General features: G+C 38.4%; 2 protein-coding genes across 12 annotated transcripts in view; both read right to left on the bottom strand.

The window, feature by feature from the left end:
- vav2 (vav 2 guanine nucleotide exchange factor) overlaps positions 1 to 9,224 on the bottom strand; it is a 183,066-nt gene extending 173,842 nt beyond the window's left edge. For 3 of the 7 annotated variants that reach the window (XM_051876807.1, XM_051876809.1, XM_051876806.1), the window contains exon 1: positions 7,974 to 9,224. In XM_051876807.1, the coding sequence (XP_051732767.1) occupies positions 7,974 to 8,177 (204 nt within the window). In that variant the 5' untranslated portion in view covers positions 8,178 to 9,224. The remainder of the gene's footprint in view (positions 1 to 7,973) is intronic. The other 4 variants (XM_051876804.1, XM_051876805.1, XM_051876808.1 and 1 more) reach the window with 2 other exon arrangements.
- A 907-nt stretch (positions 9,225 to 10,131) lies between these two features.
- On the bottom strand, positions 10,132 to 23,163 carry brd3a (bromodomain containing 3a). 5 transcript variants are annotated; one of them, XM_051876811.1, is made up of 12 exons: positions 23,037 to 23,163; positions 20,978 to 21,348; positions 20,671 to 20,808; positions 20,453 to 20,588; positions 20,172 to 20,362; positions 19,697 to 20,068; positions 19,456 to 19,584; positions 19,149 to 19,355; positions 18,675 to 18,743; positions 17,323 to 17,540; positions 16,941 to 17,224; positions 10,132 to 12,249 (listed from the first exon to the last, which is right to left on the bottom strand). In XM_051876811.1, exons 2-12 carry the CDS (start codon positions 21,176 to 21,178, stop codon positions 12,143 to 12,145), a joined length of 2,052 nt encoding a protein of 683 aa, XP_051732771.1. In that variant the 5' UTR covers positions 21,179 to 21,348; positions 23,037 to 23,163; the 3' UTR covers positions 10,132 to 12,142. The 5 variants fall into 5 exon arrangements, with proteins under 5 accessions (XP_051732771.1, XP_051732773.1, XP_051732772.1 ...); XM_051876813.1 differs by having other exon boundaries at positions 19,164 to 19,355; XM_051876812.1 differs by having other exon boundaries at positions 19,697 to 20,065.
- Between the last annotated feature and the right edge of the window lie 1,250 nt (positions 23,164 to 24,413).

Here is a 24,413-nt window from a genome sequence, read left to right as displayed (position 1 = left end):
CGAGCGTGCCAGTTGGGGATAAGATCAATACACAGCAGCCTTTTACAGGACTCTCTAATGTTGCAATTTCTACCTCTGTGCTGCTCCTCCTCCTGTTCCAAGCCATTTATGAGATATGATCAATTCTGGTCAGTAATGGGATATTAGTGAATCCTAAAATGTTACAAAACAGGCACTGCAAAGGAACCATGTCTCTGGAGACAATCATATCTCTGATTTTGTTGGTCGAGATATTAGAAAATATTAAGAAGCTTATCATCATACACAGTGAGAGGCTGGCAGGAGGAAGTGCTGGTAGGGAGTGCGTTTGGAGAAGGAAAATACTGTTTGCTTCTCCTCACCACACCACACTGATGGTTATCTCCACCCCAGTCAGAAACTAAAATCAATCAGCAGCAAATACCAAAGTAAGCAGCCTGCATAAAAAATAAAAATAAAAAAAAAACTAGCTCAAGAGTGGAAGGCTGAAACTAATGTTTTTGTCAATCAATTACTCTACCAATATTTTCGATTACTCGAATAATCTAACGATCTAATGGTTCACGCAGTGTGGGCCTAATTGTTTGGATTTACAGCAGCAATTTCTTACAAGTGTGAATTCTGAAATGTTTTGTTCATTCAGGAAATTGAAGTAGCTGCTTGAATATATTCATTCATCTGTATGAACAAACAGCTGAAATCACAACTGCATTAAATGGTTCCATAAAACCATGTTTTACCATGATTGATAAGGTGTTATTAAATAAATGAGTCCAACTGAGGCATAAGTTCATGCATTAGATATTTTAAATAACCAACAATAGTGTTAAATGCTTTGTAACCAGTTGCAGAGACTACGTTTGAGCGCAGAAGATGAGACAATAAGAAGAGACAGGTTGAACGTTGGCGAGGAGTATATACAGAAGACGATGGTAAATGAAGATGTTTCCTGTCAAAAAAAAAAAAAAAAAAGGCAGCCATCTGTTGGTTGTGCCTTACTGCCCTTCCACTCTTCTGGGTGCAGTATGCCCATGCCCGGCTCAATGCGCTCTGAAAGTCAGGACTGATTCCCTGACTCATCTGTGTTGATATTCCACAACAAATTGTTCACAGATGGGACATTTATGAACATAAGCTCCCTGTGTGGGTTCCTCTTTACTTCATTCCTCATCACTTGTGATGGAGTTGCCGTCTCAAAACCCTGCAGGGACTGCACTGAGGTCGAAAACCACCAAATGATCTGGATGTTAAAAAGATAAATAATTTGCTGCGAGAGAGAGAGTTTCAAACATAATGCAACTGTTCAGTCTCTCAATTATCATTTCCCCTCCCTGGGTCCCACTTTTATAGCTATTAAGAGTCAATCTTAAGTTAAGTCATTGCTTATGTATAACGTTGTTATGGAATTTTATTACTGCAATATCAAGAATGGTCCAACAAACAAAACAAATAAATAAATCTTATGCAGACGTCCTGCTGATTGCATGCCACGCTCTCGGATTTCCTCCTGCCATGCTCTTGGATATGAATTTCTCTAAAAAGGTTTCATATATCTTGTGTCTTTCAACATGATCCTCCCTCTAAACAACAGCAATATGATCTAGGAGAGCTACCGTGAATTGCAATAATATCCTCTCATGAGCTCGAGCGACATGAGATCAATCTATCAAGCTGAAAATATTCGGGTGAAGCCTGGGCTCCTAAACATGTCTGGTCATGGTGTGAGTCTTGCTTAATCCTTATGAACTCACTGCATTCTCTGTTGCTTAATAAAGGGTCTCCCTAAAGAATGAACAGGAACCAGCGAGTAAACGGTTCCAAGCATTCCAACAGAGCAGATGGATCACAAAAGCACACAGACATGAAAGATCAAGCCTGACAACCACAAACCAGCACTGTGTATCTCCAACTTCCTGTCTTTTGTTTGCAAATAAAGCAGATTTGAGTATATTTCAATTTAATTGAGTAGTCTCATATTTCTGACCCTTTTACAATCCCATTCACTTTCTTTGAAGCAGCTGGTCACAGCTGCACGATGCAGGAAGTGCCCCTAACAAGCTCTATTGATAAAATTACCTGCACCCAGCTGCCAGGGGTCAAAGTTCAGAGAAAGGCCATGCTTATAGATTAAATTAACCTAGTAAGAGAGAAAGGCTGACCTCACAACACACCCACCTCTCTGCTTCAGAAAGGCTGGTACTCACCCTGTCATTATGCCACATCTCCATTCACCTCTGTCTGAGTTTAATCATCAAAGCCTTTATTTTCTATTGTGAAAGTATGATTATTGTAATGATGGTTTCTGCTAGTGTATTTATTCTTCATATTGCTCTTTCAGCTTGTTTAAATAACATCACTCAAATCCACAATAAAAAAGAATTAAGATCCAGCACAAAGAGACCTCCAACAGATGCCAGAGGCCAGGAAGTGTGGTCAATGTCTGAAAACAGAAGAGACTTGTATGAGATTGTGGCTGAAGGAGCTAGCAAAAGGAAGAGAGAGAGAGAGAGAGAGAGAGAGAGAGAGAGAGAGAGAGGGTGGTTATGAGTAATAAATCAGAACGAAATCTCAAAGATGAAACCCATTATACTTGCAGCAGAAATACAAGAGTTATGAGAATGAACGCATCTAAAAACAGAGCTAAAATGAATAGGCTGTTAAAGGCAAATGGGGAGTACAATAAAACGCATAAAAGTACTACAGTGAGCAATGACTCGTCTCACTCCTTCTCTCTGCCCTGCGTACGTGCTGAAAGACAGGCTGGATTTTCTAAAAGGAAACAACAGACACTGCTAACTCCCTAAAGCCCTGAAGAGAGAGGGGGCAGACCTTGCTGTTATGACTGAAGTCCCTAGACAGTCCCCAGGCCAAGCTGGAGGTGATGGAAACTAAACTCACATGTATTGTAAGCAAGTACACACACATTCTCACTACTGGCGCCTGAATCATCTCTAAGGTATTAGTTGCTACCAACCACCTGTAAATAAAAAAAGTAGAAAAAAAGTAAGAATAATGCAGACTTCAAAAATTCAAAACCCACAGAGCTATGTCTGTCAGACAGAGCCAGAGGAAATGACCTCCCTCTTCCTCTTGGTACCTCTGATCCACCTTAAAGTATTGTGTTCATTTCCAAACCTGTGTGCAACTCAGACTTTAGACTCTATCAAAAGGCAAAAATATGTAACATTATAGTATCATTAACATAATTATTCAGCCTAAATAGCCATAATGATAGAACGTAGTTTCATATAAATATTTCAAAATCATTTTAAAAGGGATAGTTCACCCAAAAATTACACTGGGACCATTATATACCATTATTTATCTTCATTTAATTCAAAACAAGAACTATTTATAGTGACTACGTGCCATCAAGCTCCACCAAGGATGGTGGCAAAAGGGTACTGAATATTAAACGTGACGTACTGTTTTGGAAGTTCAATTTTGAGTTGGTTGTGACTTGGGTCTGTCTCTCACACAATAGTTTGTTCTCACGAATAACTTCAGAAGGCATGAAATTTAGCACGAATATGAACTATTTTATGACACTTTTATGGAGGGTTTCTGCAAAACGATTCTTAAAAAAAAAAAAAAAAAAAAAAAAAAATCACTTTTGTGTTTTCTGCAAAAAATAACAGCATATAGGTTTGGAACAGCTAATAAATAATAATAGCGTTTTCATTTTTAGGTGAACTAATCTAATAAAACAACCTTCAGGTCAGACACCAGCAGTAATCTAGCATTCATCTTCTCAAAATACTCAAGCGCTAATTTGAAGAGTACTCATCCCACTGAGAGGGGAGAAAATCCTTTGCATTCCACAGACAAATAAAACATTCATGGGAATGTGATGTAAGCAATTATGATTTGAGAGAGGAAAAAAGCATCTCTCTATGTGACTTACACCAACAATACTGGCACTTGGGCCTTACTTGTTATTGCAACATTCTTTGCTTGTACAAAGCCTAAGCACTTGCACGACACGTTAACATTCTTTTCGGACACACTTGTCTATTAACTAACGCCTGAGACTGTCCTTCCAGAATTTACTGGTATAATGGATGTTTATGAGTGACAGCCAATCAGCAGGCTCGAACACAATAACCTGATTATGAAAAAGGCCTACTGCACTAAAATGAGGAACACGTGATGCATGCAGAACAGCAAGAGCTTCAGTATCGATGGACATCCACCACAAACAGCCCACATAATCACTTCATCCTGATTTAATGGAGGTAGTAAATTAACAACCACTGTGTATCAAAGCACACCGTGACCTTTGCAGCGTATAAATCACAGCTTCCATTGTGCTGCCAGATCTCCCTTTCAAACAATTTGTCACAACGTAATACCACACAAAACCCTTCCATGCTGGGGAAGCAACTGTTGTGGGAGGATGAAAGGTCTGCCTCAGAAAATAGCAGCTAAAACAAAAGCCTACAAGTGCTGGGTGAAACAGCTATACAGTCATATGACAACATCTGTACAGGTATAATCACACCATGGTAAAGGTCAACAAAAGAGAAGCTTTAAGGACTCCTTGTGGTTTACAACCAAAATAAAAGCTAGATGATTTAATGATTGAAAACAAAGAAATTAAAACAACCTTAAACACAATTTCTTGATTAAATTTCAGTGTTCGATTTTTTTAAAAATTCCATGATTGCAATTTGCCCATGTCTATTAACCAGGCAAAATACATGAACCACATTATTAGACCGTTTTCAATGGCTGCACAATATATTAAAACTATTTAAAAAATTATGCATACTATAGTGCTACTGTGAAATCACAAAGGATGCGATTCAGCTAAAGTCCCCCTGTGGTGAAAATCAAGCTTTTAATGTTGTTTATATGTCTATGTGGTGTTTTTAATATTAATGGATTTAAGACAAACCATGTGCAAATTTATAAGTCAACACCATTGCTGAATATTTTCTCTTTAAAACTGCAGTGAACCAAAGACAGTCTCAAAAACGTGGTTTGAAATCGCTAGTGTTTCTGACGTCACAAACTACCTTGTAACCAATCATGTCAACGTGTGATCGTCAACTAGTGGATCTCTGAACTGGTGCAAGTGAGTGGAGGCGGGGCTGATTTGCATATTCACAGAATTGTGTTTACTAAATGAGGCAAGGGTGTAGTTACATTCAAGCTATTTTAAGGCATGAAGAATTTTTTTCAAGGATAAAACGTTTAAATATGTCATTTTGGTGATCTACTACAGGGGGACTTTAAATAAACATATGCACTGTGGGTTTCAGGGTGACAGGGATTTGATCATGCTGTAAAGTGTAACAACAACAATCATTTATTAAAATACTTAATATACATAAGTTTATAATGCTTATATTACATTATGTATTTTAACTGCTTGTTCAATAAAACCAAATGATTACTAGTTTTTGATACTTTATTTGAACCAATTATTATTGCCTCATTGTTATTATATATGTATTTTAAGTCATTTTAATGGCTAATGTTCACTTAGGTCTATTTTAGTACCACAAAAAAAAAATCCAATTAATCGATAAATCGTCAAAATAACCCATTGATTACCAAAATAATCATTAGCCCTAAATATAAGTATTAAAATGTACAGTTGTACTGTAAAACAAATTATTTTACAGAAAAAAAATATTTTACAATAGTAATATTTATTATGTAATTTTTTTATTTAGTGATAATAATTAATTATTATTATCATTTTAGTCATTTTGGCCAATTTGTGCAGCCCTACAAACAAGCACTGTAACCTTGAGTCAAAATACAAAAAAAGTCTAAAATACAATTTTAAAAAACAAAACAATGCATTTTAAAAAGCAATCTCTTTATCAGAAAAAAATTAAATTAGATTTCGTCCCCCAAATCGTGCTGCCTGTGACAAGTGAATTATTAAAATAACAAATATTCCATAAAGTCTTAAATAATATGGGGTCATGGAAGCAAGCTGCATAATTATAAAACAACCTGCAATATGCAGTTTAAAACAGTGCATAGTCCACACTGCATGCCATGTTAACTTCCCAAAAGTATTTGCCAGCTCCTCATAAATCTGTAAAATACTGCAGTAAGCAGTATTTTAAATTTAGCACCATTGCAAAACCATGGTGCTAAATTTAGTCCAGAACTCCGGATTTAGAAGCAAAAAAAATATCAATGCATAAAACGAGGATTCACGTCTTCATCTTAGTATTTATGTTTTGTTTTGTTTTTTTAATTTACAGAATTTTACAGCAACCAATGCAAATCTCATACAAACCACATGTTAACTCTTATGACAAAAGAGTTTGTTTTCTGGACATAGGGCCTAAACCCAATTCGGTAACACTGACGAGACATGCTAAAGGGGTGGGAGACACAGTGGGATGCATGTTTAAAACCTCTCAAAACAGTCAACACTTACAATAGGCTACATCATGCTTCTCTGCACAGTCACATTTACTGGTAGGAACTGCTGTTGCCACACATTCCTTCACAAAGAGCACTGGATGAAAGCCACATTCCTGAAACCCACGAAGAACTTGCTGCTTTTCCTGGTTTATGTTTACAGAGATAAGAGCCTTGGCCCTCTTTTAACATTAACCTTTAAACCCTGCACAGCCTTAACGTTAGATACTTAAGTTCAAATGATCAGGCACATAGTTTGCACTAGTGGTTAAACAGATCGTTGTTGATCCGTGATCCGTACGGACCAAGCCCCACGGTTCGGCATGCATGTGATTCGCGGATCAATTGCAAATTTAACCGCAATAGAGTGAAAGGTTATCATTTGCACGTGTTTTATCTTGCTAGTTTACACATTAAATAGATATAAAACCATTCCAGCGCTAGAAGAGGCAAAGGAGGGTTTAATTCGGTACCGCACGCCACGTTGTTATCGGTGCGCACAGACGCACATACATACAAGGCTCGCGCGCACACACAGAGAGAGAGGCGAGTTATAGATAGCTCGCAAACTCCAAATTGATTTCTCTTTCGCGTCCTCAATGCACTTAGATGGACACATACACGCATTATGTCAGTCAAAATACCCCTCTCGGCAAGTATTCTTGTAAACACATTCGGTTATGTCTTAATTGAACGAGGTGAGAATTCGGATGTGTATCTATCGGATGTGTGCGTGCATGGGGTCTTACTCTTAAAGTGACAGCAACCTATAAATACCTGCTGTTGTCTGTCATGTAAATCAAACAGCAAAACACAGCTGTAACAAAGATTAATCTATATTAAATTTATACAGTGAACAGTGTCATTTTACATTTAATTACTACATTTCTGTACACGAAAATTAATACTACAGTTAGACCTTATACTTTATTTGTAACTTTATGATGTATTTATCTATGCTTGTAATTGGTGTACAGTATTTGTTCTTTTTACAGTCCGTTCACTCGCCTTTAATAATGTATTAGTTAGGCTAGTAGTTTCTGCTGTGGTATGGAAAGTTACCCCCCAATTTTTTTTTTTTTTTTTTTTTTTTTTTTTGTGCTGATCCGAAAAATGATCCGATCCGTGACTCAATAACCATGATATGATCCGAACCGCGAGTTTTGTGATCCGTTGAACCACTAGTATGCACAGTGCTCCAATAGGATGTTCAACTATAAATAACTATAATGACATTATCTAAAGAAAGTTTAAAAGACACCTGTGTGCTGTGCATCAAACTGCTTGCTGTTTGTGAGACCTAAAAATATTTTACCTGTATGCAATTATACATAATATCTTAAACAATGACACTATAAAACATCAAAAGGTTTAGCTCAGTAAATACATTTTCGATTAATCGATTATGACAGATCTATTAGAGATTGCACAGACACGCCAATAATGCTCGAAAACGACCCCTGTTGGTAAGAATCAGAGTGACAACCTATGGGAAAAAACACTGCACATTCTCCTGCTGCCAATACTATCATCAATCATCCCTGCCAATGTGACGAGCATTAAAAATACAGCCATTGAAAACACAGACATGAACATGAACTTACTTGTGACATCTGAGGCCTGAAGTTGATCTGCTTTAGATCCACGGATCCAGGAGACAGATTGTGCAGCATCTGGCACAGGAGCACCCCATCTCTGAGCGCCTGGGCCAGGTCGAACACCACCGCTGAGGGCCAAACAACCCGGTGGTTCGGGGGCAAAACCTTACAGTCTATCAACCAGCGCCCGCACTGCCTCCACTCCTCCATATTGACAGAAACGTAAACGAATAATGGCAAAAATAAAAGAAAGAAATCTGGCGCCCTGGCGCACGCAAATAAAGTGCCAAGATAGCTGACGTGAAATTACCCCAGTTCCTCTCTGCAGTCCAAAGGGCACTAAACTGCCAAAGGTCAATTCTGTGAGAAATTGTTTTTCCCAGGATACACGCTTAACAACTTTTTAACGAATCAAATCAGTCGGTTTGAGATTGAGTGCTCACGTTACTGACAGCTCGGTATGTTCCACTATAGAGCTATATAAAACAGTGTATTACGAAATGAATTCTTATTGAACTAAATTGTAGGAAAACTCAAATAAATGACGTACAGTAAGTAAAATGCTAATATATGATTCAGATGTGTTTTCCCCTCAGAGAATTAGTTGAGTTTCCTCTTCTTCATCATGGACTGACATATTTGGCTCTGCAAACGCGTCCTGTCACAGCAAAAAAATGTGTCTCTCAGGGCAACAATAGATATTTTCATTAACAAGAAATGCTGGAAAAGACTGCAAAGCAGCTGCTACATGCAATTTCGGACGGTTTATCAAAGTTCTACCGTTAAATTAAGGAATAAATCCATGGTTTTTGGTCTTCAGTAGATAGCTCCTCAAAAGCTCCCGCGCACCAGGCGGGATGTCATCTAAATAACGTCCAACTCCAGACAGAATTCGGTCCAAACTTGTTTTTAAAACTTCTTGAGTAAAATATCACAAGACTCCGTGAAACGCACAAACTCTGGCGTATTTAACGCGAAAACTGTTGTTCGTCCCGCTTCTTTTGCTTCCACGGACAGAGGAACGCCGCGAGGGCTTGCTGCTTGACATTCATCCGTTGAGTCGCGATGGTTTCTCGGTTGTTTCTCAGTTCATCTCAGTGTAGATGCTTGGAGTGTTTTGATTTCTCCGCTCGCGTGAAGCGTGAGCGCGGGCGGGCGGCTAAGCAGCAGGCGTGAGCGCGCGCGCAGCAGCAGGAGAAAGGGCGCGCGGCGGTGAAATCGCATCTGGGTTCCGGTCGCGCTCGTCCACGTGTGAGGAGGAGGAGAGGGTCGGTCTCACTAAATCAGCGACCCTAAAGCCTTTATTATTATTTAGGAAATTCACCACATCACAATAAATACGAACAATAAATAAAAATGTATGTTTAGCTGGCCAGTATTACAAAATGCACCCCAACAGGGCGAGCTGCATCTTGTAGTCTACTTTTTTTTTTAAATTACGATCTTTTAAATTTCGATTGACCTCAGTGAAATATTTACATAGATGAGACATGTATGTTCTGCTTGCCTGGATATAAACTTGCTGTAGTGTGACTATTTTGCCCTGTATGAGTCCAATATGAAAATCGGTTAAAGCACATTCAGGATGAAAGATGGCTTTTTGAGTCAGATGTGAGTAGCTGTCACAATATTCAAAGCATTGATCCATCTTGGTCTCTGCAGTATTGTGTTAGTGGGCACCATGTTCTAAACATTGCAGCAACAAGGTCACATGTTCCTCCCCTCAGAAAGTGAGACTATAAACCAGACATGTATAGTACGCATATGTAACTGAATACATTTTTGGGCTAGATCACTTCTGTTTTCACCCATTAACCCCTCTACTTTTTTGCATTATTATAAAACTGCTGTTAGCATAATTTGAAATATTATGAAAATATGTAACCATACCAGACAACCAACTCCAGGAGAAATGGGACACCATTCCCATCTAGCGGTCAGAGGCGGTACTTCAGTGATCCTGTATTTGCATGGTGACACGTTTGACGTTGAAAAAGTTGACTAGTTTTACCAAATTGATAGAACTAATCAAAATATGAGAAAATTATATTATTTATAGTTCATAAGTTACAGTTTTTACAGTAAAATACTGACAAAATTGCAAAAAAAAAGGCATGTCCACAAAAAAAAAAACAATTGGCAAAAATTGAAAGTAAACACAAAATAAAGGCATTTTGTAATTTATTTTATCAAGAAAAAAAATTGTACCTGGTGTACAAGACATTCCAATTACATCAAATGTTAGCCTCTACTACTGCCTCCGACCCAACATCTCAATCCTATGGCCTGTATTGCAATAAACAAGCCTAAATCTACTCACACTGTATTCTTGATTTTGTTGACTGACATTTACATAACTATAAACAGCTCAAAAAATATGTATAAGAAAAATACAATAAATCAGCATGCATGTCAAAGATAAAAAGCAAACTTTTGTTTTAAATATAAAAAGAACTTTTTCAAATCAGGCCTAAAATGAAATTAAGTTGTGTATATATATATATATAATTTTTTAATCTATAAATTCATATTTTTTTCTTCTTTTCTCTGAAAGAAAACATTAACAGAAACCGGATAAGACTTGGTCGATATTTGTATCAGACACTCAGAAGTGATTTAGGGAAGTGTTGTGGTCGTGCGCCCCTAAGTAACAGACAACAACAACAAAACCATAAATACCATGATTAAAATTTTAAAATAATTGATTTGACTACATCTATTAGTGTTATAATTAGTCTGAAAGATAGATGTCCCTCATGAATTTTGGCCTTGAAAAAATGATTAGAAAATTAAGTGATTTTTACAACTGTTTAAGAAGTTTTCAAAACAGCTGTCCATAAACCAAATGTATCAGAAAATGAAACAAACACCAGTTCCCTTTACAATAATTACAACTGTTAAAAAAAAAAGTCAGAGGACATTACAATATCTTACAAACACTTCAGAAAATAAACGCATAGTTGTCCTAAGAGACAATGGATAGTAAAGCAGTCCACATGAGGAATAGCTGGAAACCTTCTAAGGGAAAACTCATTCGAAACCCAACTGATTGAAACTGCGTACTATTTATAAGATCTACTGTAGACTTACATTCATGAATCAATTTTGCAAGAGTGTGAGAAGAGGAAGACTCTGTGATTTAACTATCATTGTCAAAACAATAAGAAATGCATCATCATTAGCTTTATCACAATATGGCAGTAAAGATCAAGATACAGATGACACATTTACTGCTTCTAGGTGTCAGTATCAACATAACCAACACATCCAGTCTCATTCAAAGCTATTTGAAGTACAAATGCCAGTCAGAGGTGAAACTATTTGGAACTCTGTATATTTATTGCTGACCAAGGCGTTTAATAAGACAGGAAGTCCGCATGTGATCCAGCTGACTGATTTACATGTTCACGTCAATGCAAAGCATCTGAAGAAAACCACCAAATATACTTGATTTCCATGAAAATATTTCCCTCTACCATACACACATTAGCTGGAAAGTATGAGATTCTGTTGTATAATTGTTCTACAGCTATAAAAATGGCCAAATTAACTTTAAAGGGCTTATGCTAATTAAAGCGATTTGTTCCCCAGACTATCTAAAGATTTGTGACATTATTGGGAAAGGCATGATTTTCAGACACATTTTTTAAGTTTGAGAGGACAATAATACAAGGAATGAATAATAAAAATAAATCAATAATGGCACAGCGCCCAATGGGGAAAATATGAGGCCACAGCAAAAACAAAATGAAAAAAAAAAAACAATAAATACAGCAGACTGGTGCAGAAGTGAAATCAGGAGAGAAGACTGTGAGCTTTCCGTTTTCCGCATTATCTGGTGAGATGGGATGGCTTAAGTTTGTGATGGCAACATACAACATTACCAGGACGCCAAGGAAGAGAATTTGAACTGTAAAGTATGCTTCAAGACTTCCTCTCCTTGAAGACTGACGTTTGGACATCCCTTTCAGAGTCAGTTGAAATAAAAAGCAATTTATTAGTTTGCTTTTTGTATCTGTAATTTTCTTCATGACATTTCCAAAAGAAAAAAAAAAAATGTTCTGACATGATGCATTTTTATTGTCTCTTTTCTTATAAAAAGTCTCAGAAGAGAAATAACCTTGACTGCATACAATGTTTTTTAAAAAATAAAAAAAAAAGTAAATAAAAAGTGTTCAGTCGGAGTCACTGCTGTCTGAAGTGGAGCCACTGGAGCTGCTGCTGCCCGAGTCTGAGGAACTGCTGCTGCCGCTGAGCCGAGAGGGGCCTGAGCCTCCTTTCTCTGAGACCAAAGAGATAGACACAACGATTACTGAACTGAACCAAGTTCATATTTGCATACCAAAGCAAAAACACTTGTAAAAAAGAACAAAGGTCAAGTTGTCCTTAATGATTAGCAATACATTTTATGATGCTAATAAACACCATCAGTTTTAAATAGAAGAAAAGCCACCATATTTTGATAACGACCCATATAGCGTGTTGTGAACAGCACAATCCAGGGCCAAGTTTTATGGCAGGGCCCCCTCTCTTACTGCATCAGAAAGGTTTGCTACATTTCCATTGGATCTTGGTGGACTGGCACAAACAAATGTCCAACACCATCAGATAAGAATGCTAAGACAACTGACAGAGACCTCAAGCATGGGAAGGACAGGACTTCTCACTGGTTCACGGGCAGTTTCTGAGAGAGTATCTTGAGACTAATCCCTAAGGCTTACACCCAAACCGCAATAAAAAATGCAGCAGTAGTGGATGAAATAAAGGGAGGCCACAGTGATCCATCCAATCCATTCATAACTATGTATGGAAACCTTAAAACTGACGTAAGCTACACAACACCCATTTCATACTTGTTCAGAGAAATGAGTATTCTCAGTGAAAGCTATTTGTAGGGCAACATCCTAAACAAATTCAGCTGTTAATGTACAAATTAATGCATGCATGACAGTTCAATCTTTTTCCATCTTGTTTGGACTCTTAGATCATTGCCAACGGTATTCTGGTGGTGGTTTGGAAAGTGAGAAATACATTGACAACTTTAAAAACACTCTATAACTGTATGCTTTAGGTTACGCAAATGAGTTCCACAGGGGAAAGAAGGAAATAAATGTACACTTTCAACAGACACTCCTTGTTCTGAGCCTCTGGCCCATAACAGGGAAGGCACTAAAAGATACATACAAGTTCTGAGTCTTGTAAGGGGAGAGACAGAAACAGATCAGCAAAGTTCTGAGTCTCCTATCTAGAGAAAGTGTAACAGATATGCCATCCTGAGTCTCCAGCCTGCAAAGGTGAGTCTACAGCTCGTGAGGCAGCAAAAAGCAGACTGACCAAGTTGAGTGTCTGGCCCAGAGGTAGATGACATTCAGACACAGGTTAACAAGGAGAGCAAACCTTCACTTGTAACCCGGTGAGTGAATTTCACTATGAATGAACGTGACTTCACAAGACTAATGATGAGACTAGACAACAAAGAGAGAATTCAATTTAGTGCCTTTATTTCACGCACTCATTCATGGCTGTTTTTTAATTCTTGTAAAGTAACATCTTTATTGGGACAGAACTTGACCGTGAGTTTGTCTAAACTACATATAAAGAATTTATGTAACATAGCTCATTTGTGCATTAATGGCTACAAATGCGTTTGTGTTATATAAAAAAAAAAAAAAAAATCCATATTTAACAAGTAAAAATAAAATATCTAGCTTCTGCCAGACCGCCTTCCGTATTCAAGTTACAAAGATAGTGAAAATTGACATAGCGTCTGCTACACTTTTTCTGTAAGTTGAATAGGGAAGGAGTAGGACGTAGCGTAAGCTTTGTGAACTGCAAGTGTTTACACTTTCTTCGTACGTTGAATACGGAAGGCAGCCTGACAGAAGCTAGATATTTTACTTCATAACTTGTTAAATATGGATATTTCTAGGGCTGGGCAATACAGCTAAAAAAAAATTATCATGATATAATGTTTCATTATGATCGGTTCCGATAATTATTGAAAAAATTAATAGAAAAAAAATTAAAAATGTTTGAATTTAACCAAGGCAAACAACAAATAATTTTTAAAACAAAGCAAAATAAAATGTAAACAAATATTTTTTATATTTTATAAGAAGATTAAATAAATAAGTGTGAAAGAAACTTAGAGCTGCACAATTCTGGATAAATTGAGAAACTTTTTTGTTTGTTTCAAACCGAGATCACAATTCTGAATGACAACTAAACGAAATAACGTAATTTACTAGAGGTTCTGACAAAATATTAATTGCTGCAGTCTATTTTAAAATTTTAAATATATTTGAATTATTTATTTAAAAAAAAAAAATCTGTTTGGATGTATAATTCAATGACACGCCCATAAATACTCTTGTTTCATTACTGGATGAATCAGTGTATTTGAAAGAATCTGTTGAATGAAGATTCAATGTCAAATACATTTAAGTCACTTGTCGCCACCTGGTGGTGAAACAATGTAATCGATAAATGCGTCATTTTCAGCGCGTTCAAGTTTCTTTCAAAAGCTGATTTGCTCTATTTTGATCGATAACATAGACATTAGTGTTTTATCTGAACTATAAACTCTTATCTCAGTACTTCTGTGATAACCTGAATATTTGTAGCACAGAAATAAAGATAGTGTAATTGAAAGCACTGTTTGTGCAGCTGTTAATACCGACAACTGCTCTCTCAAGACGAACTTTGAAGTAGATCAACTGTAAGACGTAAGGAAACCATGAAACTGCCACACTGACGAGCTGATATGTCCTTTTTTTATTCACAATCTCCCCCCTCACCGGCAGGTACAGCACTCATTTTCATGTGTTTGTGTGATCTGATTTCACGTGGCGATTACGCTACTGAACTCCACAGCAGCTTGTTTGCTGTCACTCGTAACGCGTCATTTAAGTGAAACTATATCGAGAGTTATATCGAACATTTTTTCTATCGTTATCGATTAAGACGTACCGTCGATAAATATCGATACCGTTTTATCACCCAGGCCTAGATATTTCTTTACACAAATGCATCGCTTCGCTTCAGAAGTCCTTTATTAACCCCACGGAGCCTTGTGGAGTATGTTTATGATGGATGGATGTGGATGGAAGCACTTTCCTCAGCTCATACTCGTGACCCCTGTCCACTACCATTATAAAGCTCAGGATATTTATTAATTAATATAACTCTGATTGTGTTCATCATAAAGAAGAAAGTCACACCTAGGATGGCTTGAGGGTAAGTAAAGCTTGGGCTAATTTTAATTTGAAAGTGAACTAATCCTTTAATGGCGGTCTTGCACACAATTCTCAAAACGCACACAAGATGGTGGTGTTTATCGGTGAAGCCGATATTACAAAATCTCTATTCTGTCGATTTCTATTCTGCACCTACTTCAACACCTCATCTGTGTGTTCCAGATTTAGGACCCCTTTTGGTGCTCCAGGAAATCAGCATCCCACAGAGTTTCATGTTTAAGGCTGTTCAAATGGATTACAGCCCCTTTCCACACTGCACTGTTACCCAGCACAACCAGAGGAAGAAGCCCCCACCATCGGACTGCTCACTCAACCACGTGGAACATAAATATCACTTGACCAAACCTCTTTTCAGAAACCTTGGCATTGTTATATATTATCAGTATATGATTTTCTAATTTACAATAGAGGTAATACAACTGATGCTAGTTAATAACAAATAATCTTTCATTAATTTATTTGATGTATAATAAGGGTCTTCACCTTATTAGTTTCAGAGGAACAACAATTTATCTTTCCATAAGATAATGTAACGGTGCTATAGCTACACCCAACTTAATCACTTGTATTTTATCCATCTTATGCACTTTATTTCTTTATCATTCATGGTATTCATTTAGGGTGCTTTCACACTTGTCATGTTTGGTTCGATTGCTCTGTTAGTGCGGTTCATTTGAACATTTGTGAACGCTGCCATCCGAACCCTGGTGCGCACCAAACAAGCGGACCGAGACCGCTGAAAAGATGGGTCTCGGTCCGCTTCCAAACGAACTCTGGTGCGGTTCGAATGATATATGAACACAACACGGACCAAAGACATGTAAACGAACCAAAAACAGGAAGAGGAGACCCTAAAAAGGACAGAATCCTCATGCATATCGGTTTTCTCTCGTCATAGTCGCGAGTTTGCCCATCACAGGCATCAGATGCGCGTCTCCACGCAGCAGATCGTTTGTGTGTGATGGATGGATTCCCGCCGCTGTTTTGACTCCTTTACACATTTTATAAGCTCTTCACGAGTTCCCAGCTGGCCAAAATACCATCATATGCAGACTACGTACACACAACGAACGCATTTACCTCAGCTCACAGCATTGTTTTGGATGTTCGGTAAGTTCCATCTCAAAATAGGCAATACGTTATAAAATACAACCAATCAGGTTGTGAACGTATCCCTATGCCTTTAGGTTCAGTATCTTTTGATTCGGTGATAAAATTGCCAATCTGAACGCTAATCGGACCAGGATTAAATGTTTTTTTTCTTTTTGGTCCGGACCAAATGAACCCAACGAACCGAACTACAAGTGTGAACACACCCTTAGTATCGGTTTTGATTTACTCTTTTTGTTAATAACATTTATTTTATTACACTTCCTTGTGTTGATAATACAGAAGTTAACGATATATCACAAATCCTTTAGATTGGTCAGATGACAAACTCCCTCCAATTTACATAATTTTATTTATTCAACAATCATCTTTGATTGTTATTTTACTGTTAAGGCGAAAATCCTCAGCTTGTGCCAAAGAAAAGGGAGTAAGAGATCACCTGACACTCTCACACTCATCTTACGTGACATGACCAAACCTCACAATATTATTAGGTGCCTATAGAGATCAAATCCTTATGGTGCCCATTTTAAGCATGAATCACTACAAGCAACAGCAGTGCTGTCTGGCATTTAGCTATGTGTGTAGGCCAAGAGTGTGCACTTACGTGGAGGTTTCCTCTGTTTCTTCTGTAAACAGGACTTGACGTATCGCTCCAGCTCACGCAAAGTGGAAGGTTTGAGCGTCTCAAAATCTATTTCGATTTCGTCAGGGTTGGAATCCCGCAGCGAAGGCTCTCTGGACTGAATGATGTGGACCACCCTACCTAACTTCTCTCCAGGCAGCCGGTTGATGTCGAGGCTCAGTTGCCGTTTCTCGTCGTACGTCATGGGGAGTGACATCTCCTCGTCAGACTCGTAGCCGGGCCCTCTGCCACCCTTCTTTGGTTGCCTGTAAAGGTTCCAACCATAGAGCAGACACTTTATACCTTAATTGATTGTTTCAGATTCAATCCATAAAACAAAACAACAGCTCAAAGAGAAGCAAACCTGTTGCCTGGAACAGTGCTGTTAGCCTTTCTGGCAGGACCCTTTTTCTGCTGGGGTGGTTTCGGTGGCTGTCCTGGCTTGCCTTTCTCCTCTGGCTTGGATTTGTTGTGCTTGTTCTCTTTCTTTTTCTTGTCCTTTTCTTTTTTCTCTTTCTTTTTCTTTGGTTTACTTACAGGGGCCTGAGAAAGAGCGGCTAGCTGTTCGTGGACAGCTTTCAGCTGGGGAGAGCCAAGAAGGGGGTGTTAGTGATCTGCTCCAAGTCAGGAAAAGCATCACATTAACATTTGTTCATGAAAGTAAAGACTTCATTTTGGTTGTCCAGTGGCAAAGAATCAAACATTCAATTATGGAGCAAAATGTGCAAAACAACTGTCATTACTGAAATAAATGAATAAAACAAACAAACTTTCTATCCAAACTCTTTTTACCAACATTGGACAATCAAAAATCATTCATGTCTGCTGTTATCTGTGACTCCAAGAACAGGGTGTATTTCAGAAAAACAGAATGAAAGGAAATAGGACATAAGGTTTAAGAAGCAATTCTGCTCTTTAGCACTAAATGAAACAGTTACATTAAAACAATAATAATAAATAATCAAAAAAAAAAAAAAAAAAAAAAAACAGGCATGCTTGTGTGCCAGATATATATGCTGTCTACATTTCACAAAATGTCTGTAATTTTACAATGTGTATTTTGTGACAGCTTATGGCCCATTGAAAAACTATTACCAACAATCAAATGTTACAATATGGATAATCATTATAGTTATTTCATTTCCTAATCAATGCAAAGCAACTTATCTGGTATATACACAGAACAAACCAAAACAGTGAATTGTGCCAATATGAAATTGTTACACCCCTATTAACCACATAGCCATGCTAAGTGTTGAAGCACAAAATAAAACTGGGGCTCATCCTATGAAAACATTCTTTATAAATCCAGGTAACCGTAAATGCTTTAATGGCATAAATGTGGATAAAGGGCAGTTAGAACCTGTAATGGTTTTCTGGAACTAGCATAAGTTTTACTAAATGCAAAGCAAGCTAACATGAACAAAGAAATTTTCACATACACGTTCAACACACACACACACACACACACACACACACACACACACACTTATCTTTTCATTTCCAAAGTTTTCAGCACTTCCATCCTAAACACACACAGCTGGGTTTCCAACACCACCCAATAAAGTCAATATTTTTCTGCTGCTTTTAACCCTCTACCGCTGATCTCACTATCCATATCATGCTCTTGACCATCTGATACAAATAATGAAAGCAACTGTACAGCTAATACACAATGTTCATAGGCAGAGACAGGGAAATGAAAAATAAAATCACCTGATTATTCTTGGTGCACCCGTTTTTTATCCCCTGTCTGCTACCAATGGGGTGCTCCAAAGAGATACACTGGTAAAAAAAAAAAATGGCAAGGGAAGAAAATATGATATAGTGCTACCATAAGACAAACAAAGCCACAAAAAAAAAAAAAAATACTACTACATCTAAATTAGGCATTTTGGAATTTAATGCAAAGCAATATATGCAGCTGATTGCGGTAGAGGGCTAAAACACAGCTCTACATACAAGTACACAAAATTCAAACCGCAAGCAGAGAGGAACTTGCTGTGAAAGAGGAGGATTATTTTAAGTGGAAGCCCCTCTAGGTCCTACAGAGCAAAAGCATTGATAGAAACAGTTATGTGGGTGTTGTGTGAAAAGGATAATCAGAAGGGATGACATATCAGGAGGCCTGAGAGAACATCTCTGAGCCTGGAGAGATTAAGGGTACTTGGTCCTTGTTTTGAAACCCACCTGTTCCGCACCCACCTGTTCCTGCAGCTCGGCGAGCCGGGTGGCCCTCTCCTCCTCGGAGTCGGAGCTGTCAGAGGTGGAGGAGTCGCCACTGCTCTCACTGCTGACAGTACTCTTACTGACCACACCGGCCCCGCCTACACCGCCTGCCCCAGCCACATCCACTGGCTCATCAGGCATCTTTGCAAAACGCATTTCAAACACATCCTGACAGGAAAGAAGAAAATGTCATTCAATAATTCTTTTGAAATAAAGAAATTAAAGGTGTGTAAAAGGAGAAATTGCCAAATGCAGGGGGGGAACTCACCTGCAGCTTTCTGGCCATAGCGACCACCTCATGATCAGGTGGGTTGTACTTGTAACAATTTGAGAACATTAATCTGACATCTGCAGCGAAACTCTGTGCATCCTGGTATTCTCGACTGTCCATTTTTTTCTGCAAACAAAAACAAAAAATTATTTCAAAAACTAGCACTAAACTGCAATAAATGATCCATTTAAACAAAAATCAAGCCATTGTAACAGCTTTTTATGCAAACTAAACATACTTTCACTGTGCTTAAGTCCATGGGGTGTTTGATTATGTCATGGTAGTCATGTAGCTCAAGAGCCTCCGCGTCAACAGGCTTATAAAATGGCCAGGCGTATGCGGCATGTTTTTTCGAGAGCATTTCTTTAAGGATGACCTCGCAGTACTTGAGTTGCTCTGAAAGCCTGCCCTTTTTGCCTCCGTGCACGCCTAGTTCACCATCTTCAAAATCCTTTTTAGGCGGTTTGATGGGGCGACCGGTGCTCTCTCGCCTGGATGCCACCTTGCCCTGTTTGCCTTCTAAAAGAGGGGTGGGCGACTGGCTCCTGCTCGCGGTGATGGCAGAGGTAGTAGGGGTGGTTGTGTCTGCTTTCCTCTTTACCCCCTTCTTCTAGGAAACAGAACAAACCACACATATGGGGAAACACAAAGCCGGCGGTGAGGCACTGCCACTGCATTTCTCATGTGATATTTTAAGAGGTCCTGCAACTTACTTTGGACATGGGTTGCGACGGAGGCATGCCGGGTATCATGGCGGCAGCGGTTGTGTTCTGTACAGCTGGTAGGCTAGGGGTGATGGTGGGCGCTGGAGCTGGAGATACAACCGCTGTCTGTGAACTCGGTGAGGTGGCACCAGGGAAAACAGAAGTGGGTGAGCCAGAGGAGACGGCCACATCCTGCTGACCTGCATTTGTATGATTAGAAAAAGAATGATTAGTGTTGTTAAACACAGAATATTATGATCAATTCATCATTCAGACTATTTAAATGTTACCGGGTCCTGCTGGTTTGCGCCCTTTACCCTTTGGAGCAGGAGGAAGAAGCTCAACCTCCTCCTGAGGCATCAGGGCCACTTTCTGAAGGAAGATCTTCTCTAATGCTTGAGCCATCAACACAATGTCATCTGTTGGCTGAGAAAACAAACAAGAAATAAACATGGATTGCATGCGCCAATGCAGCCTCGTCCCCAAACCAGATTGAGCCAAGCCATACCTTGTTGTAAATATAACAGTTTGTGAACATTGTGTTAAAGTCCTGCATACACTCGCTTGCACTCCAGTAGTAAACGTTCTCCAGTCTTTTCTTGATGGTGCCCATGTCCATTGGGTTCTTTATGATCTTGTGATAGTCCTGGACACCAAAAGGAAGCATAAAGTCTTTCAACATCACATGTTAATATAAAACCAATAAGTATCAACTAATTGACAAGCTCTCACGCTCAAGGGAAAACACAGCCTACATTTATGATTATTCAAAATGATGGATGCTAAAACAGCTATATCCATATATATCCACTCACCGGAAGACCAAGCTTAACAGCATCAACAGGCTGGTAGAAAGGCCATGCAAACTGATGCCTCCACAGTGTCTTTACAACTACATTTTGCATGTACTGCAGCTGGTTAGTCTTGCGGCCAGGTTTGGTAGGGTTAGTCACTTCAGGCGGAGGAGGGTTGGCGATCGTAGGAGGCTCTGGGGTTGCTGAAGTGACCGTCGACATTTTGGCAAAGAGGGGGAAAACAGCTTAATGGGGTAGGGGTCCTTATTATTCTGCACAGGCAGACTTATTTTCAATGTGCTTTCTCTTTATGTTTTTCAGTTTCTCTCTCTTTTAGCTCTTCAGTCATCTGAGAGAGACCACATCCCATTGCAGGACCCGACCTTTGACCTCTAAAAAACAAGAAACATGAGTCAGAACAAACACTTTTAAAAGCTTTATGATGTTAAAACTGAAGACAAACAATACTGCAATTGCATTAAAAATATTTCACACTTTAAGGCATAATGAAACAAACGTAGCGTCTTCTGTATTGTGAACGGAAGGTACTGTATATCTTTTCTTCGGAGTGAAACATTTTCAGGAAAGAAATAAAAATGTAGAGCAGGAACTTGATTTTATCCATGGTTGTCATTTGAATGGAGGCAGAACTGATTGTGAGCTTGCAGTCGATTGTAAGAAAGGGGTTGGATGTAAGCAGACTATTCTCTATTAATTAGAGAAGTCCGGCACACATCACCCCAGAGAAGTCTGTCACTTCGCTGGCAGATCGAGTTATGACGTATACAACTAGAAATACATGGGATATTTTCCTGTCGTGCCAAATTTAACAATCATTTCCCCCAATTATAACAAACCTCCAATTGTGTCCACACACACAAAAAAAGCACTGACATAGCTGAATTTGTTAAGAATAGCATATGTGTAAAAGCTGAGCTATTATACATGCTGCATGCTGACAGGTAAAAACACAGACATTCATTCCAAGCTGGAAATGCTATAATGATGTTTTCTGTTTTTGACATGTCAAACAACGCCATATTTTCTAATCCTTCTCTGAAAGCATGATTTAATTCTTTAGCTGTTTCAAGCCAGCATGACTTTTCTTCTGAGGAATACAAAAGGAGCAGAATGACATCTCAGCCACCATTCACTTGTATTGTATGGAGGAAAGATGAAATGTAAGTAAATACAGACTTTGAGACCTTTTTTGAACACCGAAAGTTCCCCTTGGGTATGAGAAAATGATGGCAGAATGGTGTGAACTAAGGCTTTAAGTTTATTTTCATCAGCTAATCTAAATGAGTGCAGTTGTCTGAAACGACAGCAGTAGTCGCAGCATTACCGCGTAAACAATCATGCTGCCCCACTGAAATAGGTCCACTCAGTTTCCAAATAAAATTAAACGTTTCCTCCCAAAGTAGTTACATAAAAACCTCACGTTTACGAATAACAAGAGTATCAACACCCAAACAGCTAGCTCGAACAATAAGATTATTTCTCATCTAACTGCTGCACACACATGCCGCGAATAGGAGCATTTAATCAAAATGAATTTTTTTCAACACAGCCTTTATATTCCTGCAGCTTACGACCACAAATATAGCCATCAACCAGTATATGTATAAAATAAACAGCCTCTGGTGTATCTGCACATGTGAAAATAGAACCGGCGCGCAGAACGCAGCAGCTGGTTAGCATTTTAGCTTTAGCACACAGTAAGTCACACATATAAAGATGGCGCGCAGCTGAAGCTGGCTAACCGAATTAGCATCCACGCTGACCGTCTCAACACCTTCCCGAGCCCCTATTATTGATTCACATCCATCCGTAATACATACAGAGAGATTATAGCTAAATAAAGAGGCATATTACGGCTTAGCGAGTGAACGAGCTAATTTGGCCATGTTACTTCAGAGAGGCTTTGTTGTGCTGTCGCTTTGTTGAAAACAACTAGCCACTCGCTAACGGATTCTCGTGAAATTCACTGATTGAACGCAAACTATATTAAAATTTGACACGGAATGCGAATTACTTATTAAAATATGTTGTTTAATTTAAAATGTAACGCATTACTCACTCAGGGGCTTTAGGAAAGGAGCTAGCGTGTGGTGATCCTAGTGGCTCGTCGCTTGTTTGGAGGCTGGGCAGCAGCACAGAGATGAGGTACACGGAGCGCTATGCGCATGCGCGTTGGCGCGCTATGTCCAACACTAAGCCATCTGCTGTTTAATAGTACTAGTCAGACAGACTCCCTTTTTACGTTCTTTTCTGTTAGTTACTGTTCCCACTGAGGTTATATGTTGATTTTCTTATTTATATAATCTTAACCTTGGGCGTCCCCCGCACTTTTCATAAAAAGTAAATTCGTCCCCTTCATTTTTTCGGGCTTCTGTTCACATTCTCATGGGCCAATGTGAATACATCTAGATTTAAATTAAAAGAGACGCGATATACATGACCTGGCGCTTTATTCTTTTCCTAAACAAGGCAATGTAAGCATTATGATGCATAACACTGTTATGTAATGTAAGTTTCATTCATACTCGCAGAAAGTCCAAAATGGTCTCATATAGAAGTAATAATAACTTCCAGGAATTCCCTTATTTAGACAAAGGCATCCAGCTATCTCCTTAGCTGAATAAAAAGCGTTTTTACTGAGGAAACGTGAAGACAATAAACACGATACGACAATATATGGTTTATGTGTGCATTTTCATAACAATAAAGTATATGAATAATGTAGGCTAATGCTAATTGACATAGCCTTTATCACAGTATGGAAACTATAAAATATATATTTTCTGCCTTATTCTGTGACTTAAAAAAAAAAAATTACATTGTATAAAATCCATCATGCAGAAGTGTTCATAAACCAATCATAAAATTGTCATTAGGAAAATATAGGATAAATATTTTAGAATACAAATTATAGGTCATTGTTTAGCAGTGTATTTGATTTATTAGCCAATTAAATGCAAGAGATAAGTAAAAATAAAACCTTTTAATTAGGCATAGGTCAGAAAAAACATAGTATTACACTTGACATTTCTGTCTTCCTCACTTTTGAAATGATGGCTGCGCCACCTGGATGGCACAGACCCCCATCCTCATGGAGTGACCTCAGTCCTAAAATTTAAAAGCCAATTATATATTTTTCAATAAAAAGAGTTCTTAGGACAACTTTGATGAACTTTTTTGATCCACTTTAAATGTTGACTACTGTATTTAGTTTATATTAAAGGGAGAGTTCACCCAAAAATGAAAATTCTGTAATCATTTACTCACCTTCAAGTAGTTCCAAACCTGTATGAATTTCTTTGGTCTGCTGAACACAAAGGAATATATTTGGAAGAATTTCAATAACCAAACAGATCTCGCCCCCCATTGACCATAGTAGGAAAATACTATGGTAGTCAATGGGGTATATAAATAAGAATTGTATTTATATGCTTAA

Source organism: Ctenopharyngodon idella, chromosome 21 (genome assembly GCF_019924925.1).
Source record: "Ctenopharyngodon idella isolate HZGC_01 chromosome 21, HZGC01, whole genome shotgun sequence".
Taxonomy (NCBI): domain Eukaryota; kingdom Metazoa; phylum Chordata; class Actinopteri; order Cypriniformes; family Xenocyprididae; genus Ctenopharyngodon; species Ctenopharyngodon idella.
This window is presented reverse-complemented; position numbering and strand designations above follow the sequence as displayed.

What these genes read in the sequence shown, in the direction of transcription:
- brd3a (XM_051876811.1), bottom strand. Translation starts at nt 21,178, where the DNA reads ATGTCGACGGTCACTTCAGCAACCCCAGAGCCTCCTACGATCGCCAAC. An exon ending in TGGACTTAAGCACAGTGAAA is followed by an intron (nt 19,585 to 19,696) that starts GTATGTTTAGTT and finishes TTTTGTTTGCAG; the next exon opens with AAAAAAATGGACAGTCGAGA. An exon ending in CTATGGCCAGAAAGCTGCAG is followed by an intron (nt 19,356 to 19,455) that starts GTGAGTTCCCCC and finishes CTTTCCTGTCAG; the next exon opens with GATGTGTTTGAAATGCGTTT.